The sequence below is a fragment of the Nicotiana attenuata genome, unplaced genomic scaffold (genome assembly GCF_001879085.1).
Source record: "Nicotiana attenuata strain UT unplaced genomic scaffold, NIATTr2, whole genome shotgun sequence".
In the NCBI taxonomy this organism is placed as follows: Eukaryota; Viridiplantae; Streptophyta; class Magnoliopsida; order Solanales; family Solanaceae; genus Nicotiana; species Nicotiana attenuata.
Window position 1 is genome coordinate 91,199 of NW_017673907.1, and position 5,842 is coordinate 97,040.

General features: G+C 36.9%; 1 protein-coding gene and 1 long non-coding RNA gene across 2 annotated transcripts; both read right to left on the minus strand.

Moving 5' to 3' along the window:
- Positions 1-768: 768 nt before the first annotated feature.
- Positions 769-1,271, minus strand: LOC109217595. The gene is made up of 3 exons (XR_002066660.1): positions 1,193-1,271; positions 1,030-1,112; positions 769-943 (listed from the first exon to the last, which is right to left on the minus strand). It is a non-coding gene; the product is annotated as an uncharacterized LOC109217595 (long non-coding RNA).
- A 583-nt stretch (positions 1,272-1,854) lies between these two features.
- On the minus strand, positions 1,855-5,186 carry LOC109217593 (omega-amidase, chloroplastic-like). The gene is made up of 6 exons (XM_019381853.1): positions 5,175-5,186; positions 4,161-4,277; positions 2,639-2,866; positions 2,451-2,550; positions 2,091-2,165; positions 1,855-1,991 (listed from the first exon to the last, which is right to left on the minus strand). Exons 1-6 carry the CDS (start codon positions 5,184-5,186, stop codon positions 1,855-1,857), a joined length of 669 nt encoding a protein of 222 aa, XP_019237398.1.
- Positions 5,187-5,842: the final 656 nt, after the last annotated feature.

Sequence of the window (5,842 nt, forward strand, 5' to 3'; positions counted from 1 at the left end):
TTGGCTCCCAAAGCTGCTATACCGAGGAATTGAATTGCCACTTGCCATGCTTGATATTGAGAAGGATCTCCAGAAGAATAGAATGAAGACCTGCCACCACAAACACTGCAAAGAGAAGAGCTATGGCACAAGTTCATGGCATTGCCTCTAAGCCTAAAGCAAGAAGAAGAAGCATGAGATTATCAAGAGGGCTAAGCTTACAAACGCCCACTTTCTAGAACTCTTCAAGTTTTAGATTTATTTTTGGTTCAGAAATGTTCCATTATCGGAAAAGGAGCAGCAGCATTTCATCATCTCAAACGAGTAATAGTCCTCGTTTCGTACAAGAGAAGCAAAGGCTAGAATAGGCCAATGTTGCAACCCCACCGAGCACAGAAAGCTCCAAATAAATGGCAAACATTTGTACTGCACCTCCATATTACCAGGACTAGTATCGATCAGTGCTCCTCAAAACAAGTAACATTAGTATGGATCACTGCCAGGTTTTTGGCTTTCTATATTTGGAGGTTAGTGTTTTTATCATTACTTATGCATTGAAGTTTTAACTTGGTGCTAAAGGTTTGCCACTACGTGTAATTGTGTAGGTGTTGGACGTTCAACACCATTGCTATGTATATGTATATTATTTACATGAGGTTCGATAAGTTAAAATTGCACGGATCTTGTTCTTGATGCCATTACTTCGTTATATTAGAGTTTCAGAATTCAGGGAAGCCTGTAACATGCGAATATGCAAATTTATATCGACCAAAAATCAAGGCCCTTATTGATCCCCCTTTACTAGTAAGCAAATCTATTAATTCCCTTAAAATGATTAACATTTCAAACTTATTACATGACCAGATTGTTGTATCATATATCAAAGCCTTAAGGACTTTCTTGATGCAAGTCAATAAATCGATAGACATCATTGCGCCTTTGATTCTCTAAGGGAAAGCTGTCCCTGCAAATGGTTTTAATGAAGTTAAGATAACTGCAATATTCAAATACTTGAGCAACTTAGGATATACAGCAAATTATGCAGATCACCTTGTAAGTTGAATCTTAGCATAGTCAATCTCAGCAATTAGAACTGTTTCGCCGTGCCCTGTGGTTCCAATAATTTCACCCATCTGCAAAGACAGATCACAGTGTTAGTCTTGAACTTTTGAGGGTAACAATTGCAGATTAATGATGCAGTTTGTTGACATACTGGTCCAACCACAGTAGAATGACCCCATATCATGTAGCTACCATTCGAGTCTCGACATGGAGAGCAAGTTGCCACATAAAGCTGTCACCAAGCTTGAGTCAATTTACAGCCTCTAGCTTTGAATTTTATGGAGATTTAAGAGTAATTACCTGGTTATCGACTGCCCTGCAAAATCAAAAGTTTAAGTGAAATTTGTTACATCTCAAATCTCAATCAACAAAATGGGATCCTTAAGAGTACAAGACACTTTCTTGTATTGAGATTGACTGTGTTATTAAGCATGTGTAAGGGCAGCCTGGTCACAGGTATCCCGTATTTACTCGGGGTTCGCGGAAGGGTCGCTTCCCAAGAGGTGTGATGTAGACAGTCTACCCTAATGCAAGCATTAGTGACTGCTTCCACTGCTCGAGCCCGTGACCTATAGGCAGGGGCGGAGCTAGAGTGCGGGGTGCAGGTTCGGCCGAACCCAGTAGCTTTAATAAGAACCATGTATCTGTCTTAAAAATTCATTAAATATATGTAAATTATTAAATTAGAACCCAGTAACTTAAAACGATTAGAATCCGAACCCATAAGCTTGAAATCCTGGCTCCGCCTATAGGCGAGACAACTTTACTGTTGCTCCAAGGGGCTGCCCTTCTAATTATGCATATGTAATACGATTAAAAAAACAAGACTAGGACAGTAGAAAGTGCTGTATGATTCTGCCAAAAGTCTTGCCTTGTTCTCTGTTCCAGTTCCCACAAACCCTCTCCTGTACTCATGTTGAAAGCTCCAGGATAACAAATTAAATGAGCACCTGATTGTCATCAGCAACAAGTTTCTAGTAAACATAGGACGATGGAGGATGTAGCCTAACAAGATTAAACACTAGTTTAAATATGAAAATTATCATTACCTCTTGCTCTATACAGAATCGCGAGTTCAGGGAAACGAAGATCATGACAAATTCCTATGCCAATGCAACCAAAATCTGCAGTATAACCAAAGTTCACTTCCCCTAATAAAGAATGGAGGACTTCTGAAAGATGTCTTACAATGTTCAAGGGCGGAGCTAGACGTTCGTATTCAGGTTCGGCCTAACCCAGTAACTTTTGCTCAAACAATGTATTTGCATTAAAAAGTTCATTAAATATATACAAACACTGAATTTAGAACCCAGGTAGTAGCACTTACGGTTGTCGTTTCAAAATTTAGAACCCACAAAGTTGAAATCCTAGCTCTGCCTCAACAGATTAAGCCAGAAACTGTTGCTTACCTGTTTCAACGACGGTAGGCTTCTCTCCTGCTGAAAAACTATCTGATTCCTTAAAGTGAACATCTCCTGGTAATGGCTTACCCATATCAAACAAATGTATCTGCAGAAACACACAGCAAAAATAACATTTCCATTTTCTTTTCTTCCATAATGGAGCTTCCTGATTCCAATTAACCAAAAGAACTTACTTTCCTGTGCTTAGCCTTTAATTCTCCATTGGATCCAAACACACAGCAAGTATTGTACAATCTACCGCTACTCGCATCCCTTTCTGGAATTGATCCACCTATAATGGTGACTCCTAGAGAGTAAGCCACTTCAGATAACATTAGAGACGAAGGCGAGCTGTTTATATCATTCAAGTTCTCCGCAAACTCTGCAAACAGATCAGCTGAATATGGGCAGATCCACATTTCCTACAAGAACTTGGTTGAGAATTTTGAATCATCATATCTGCCATTTGCTAATAAGCTACATTTAACGAGATAGTCTTTCATTCTTGAATCTTGATCATATCTTTTGAATTTGAAAATGAAATGTTCAATTTCCCTCCTTTACAAAGTAACATTGTCCCGTATTGAAGGAGGAAAGCTCATTTGTTGGTATATATATAATTGCACTTCTTGTAGCTCTTAAAGAGTTGAGAAGAAGTCAAGCATTGTGTCGTCATCGGATCTGATTGATTGATTAATTAATTTTTTGAACCAAATTCATTTGATAAATTTTAAAATTATATTAATATTTTTAATCCAAATCAATTGTTTCTGTACGATTTTATTTTCCCATTTTATTTTGCGTAAATAGCCATTTTTGTTATAGTTGTTTTACGCGAAAGGCCATCTGGAAGAGTTGCACCTCTTCATTTGAACTCAACTTGTCGGCTATAAATATCAGGCCATTTCCTTAGATTTTGCTTACGAAAATTCTGAATTCTTCATTTCTGCATTGTTTTCTCATAAAAACAAAGTAAGTGTGGGTCATTGCCGCCATTTATGTTCGTTGTACACTGATGTTTGAAGTACCGCTACACCAATTTAGTTATCTATTCTCCTGGGGAGGAAATAATTCTAAATCTCGGATACTAGGAGGGAATTACGTTTTTTAAAGAAATACTGTGAATTATGTGGGCTCGGATATAATCCTGCTTCTTCTACATTTTTGTTTTACGTTGTGTGAGTTTCCACAATATTTTTGAATACATGTTACTAACAAACGGTGCTCCTTGAATTTGGTTACTTAGACGATAATACGAGACAAATTGACAATTCACCAGAAAGTCTACATATATAACATAGTCTTAGCTCAACTCATCTATGACAGTTTAATTAAGCTAGTGTATGCAGGCAAGGACGGAGCTAGGTGAGCAGAAGGGGATTCAACCTCCCCCTCACCGACACCGAAAATTATACTATGTATATAAAGTTAATTTTTTTCATGTATATATATTTAATGTTGAATCCCTTTAGCTTTATCGCGTGTTTACTTATTTTATGTTTTGAATTCCCTTATTGAAAATCCTGTTTTCGCCCCTGTATGCAAGTTAGCATAAATAACACACACATGTAAAAGTTCTAAAAATTGTGCAAAGAAAAAACATTTGAAAAGGAAAGAAGAGAAAAAGAATGTAAAGTCAGGATCAGAGTAGCAACTAAATATTTATGAATATACAGCCAAGAATTCAAATGTTTAGTAAATGGAAAAGCAACTAACAGGCAAAAGTATAAGGTTTGCGCCTTGTTCTGCAGCAGCATGGATAAGATTTCGAGCCTGAGAAATGTTAGCATTCTTGTCTCCAATAACTTTCAGCTGACAAATTCCAATCTTGAACTTCACTTTCCAAAACCCAAAAAGAAAAAAGAAAGGTCTTAAGCTTTTTCATTAATGGTATTTTCAGAAAAAAAAAAAAAGTATGTAGAGAATAGTAATTATTATTTTAAGTAAAAAAAAAAAAACAAAGCAAAAACCTTTGTAATTTTGGTCATTTGTGCAATAAAGTAGTTGCAAAAGGACTGTGCGCTTGTTTCTGTGTTGGAAGGATAAGCCAGGGGAAGTGTTCCACTGCTGATTTGATTGAAATTACCTTTTCTGGAATCTGTCTATTTTTGTAGTTACCTTATACTTTCCTCATTTGGATTTTCAACAAAAGGGCCCAAAAAGTTGCCAAAATAAGAAGTTATGTTGAGCCAAAATATTCATTTAAGGGCTTCCCAAGAAAGCACTTCCCAAGAAGGGTTTCCTAATTAAATTTTCACCCATGTCTAAAGATAATATTTTCAATTATACATTTTGCATATGAGATATTCTTATTTAGTTAAAAATCAGATAGTATGAATTCTCATTAAACTACTTTCCGTCAAGTTTTATCTATTTTTTCTATTTATTATTTCCATGATTATCATCATAATAAAAAACAATTAATGTTTAAGTTAATTTCGTAATTCAAACCATGTGATATCGATTAGTAGTTAGTAATTAGTATTTTTTCCGTTTCTTTTTACACGTTTTAGTTTGATTATATACTACGATTTATGAAGTTTAAGAATGTATTAGGATCTTTAAATGTGTGTCTAACATATCGAAAATAGTTTTTGAATCTTGTGGTCTTAAACATGCCACATTAATATACTCGAGGCAATTTGTTGAACATGTAGAGAGAGAAAGTAGAGAGAGAAACACCGGCGATTTGTTGAGCAAGGAAGCTGACAACGCCGATCGATGACTCACCGGAATCACCATAACCACCCTACACAATCTCCTCTTCCAATTGATAGTATAACTAGACTAATTACGCCAGAAAGTGGAATTCCCCAAAAATTAGCTCCAATACAACTGTTACATTGGCTACCAAGCATGGGAAGTGCACCTACGGTCATGCAAGCTCCGCCGGAGGTGGAGAAGAATGAAGTGCAACCAATGGAAACAGGTATGATTACAGCGGCACGAAAATTAACATATTCAGCTGGATCTCAAGCTAAACAGACCATGGCTGAAGTAGTGAAAGGCAACAGAGTTCAAACACAAGGCATGCAACTCAAATTCTACCCTCTGACAGTGAAGGACGGAGTGAAAATGGCCAAATTAAACCCAAAGGAGATAGAGCAACAGTCCCAGCGATGGAGAACAACTTTGATAGGTTATGTCCTAGGGGGAAATCCGTCATTCAAGGAGATGCTTAAATTTGTCTATGGCGTATGGAATACAGTCACAACTCCAACAGTGTTGCTGCATGATGACAGGTATTTTCTCTTTAAATTTGAATCTATGGAGGACAAAAACCTAATAATGCAAAATGGCCCGTACACGTTCAATAGCCGACCTATGGTGTTGAAGGATTGGGACCAGATGCAGAATGAGTCCATGAAAATTGTTCCAATTTGGATCAATTTTCCTGG

Excerpts from the sequence above, each read along its gene's own strand:
- LOC109217593 (XM_019381853.1), bottom strand. Across the intron at positions 2,551-2,638 it reads TAAAGGCTAAGCACAGGAAA|ATACATTTGTTTGATATGGG; the intron begins GTAAGTTCTTTT and ends GTGTTTCTGCAG. Across the intron at positions 1,992-2,090 it reads GATTCTGTATAGAGCAAGAG|GTGCTCATTTAATTTGTTAT; the intron begins GTAATGATAATT and ends GATGACAATCAG.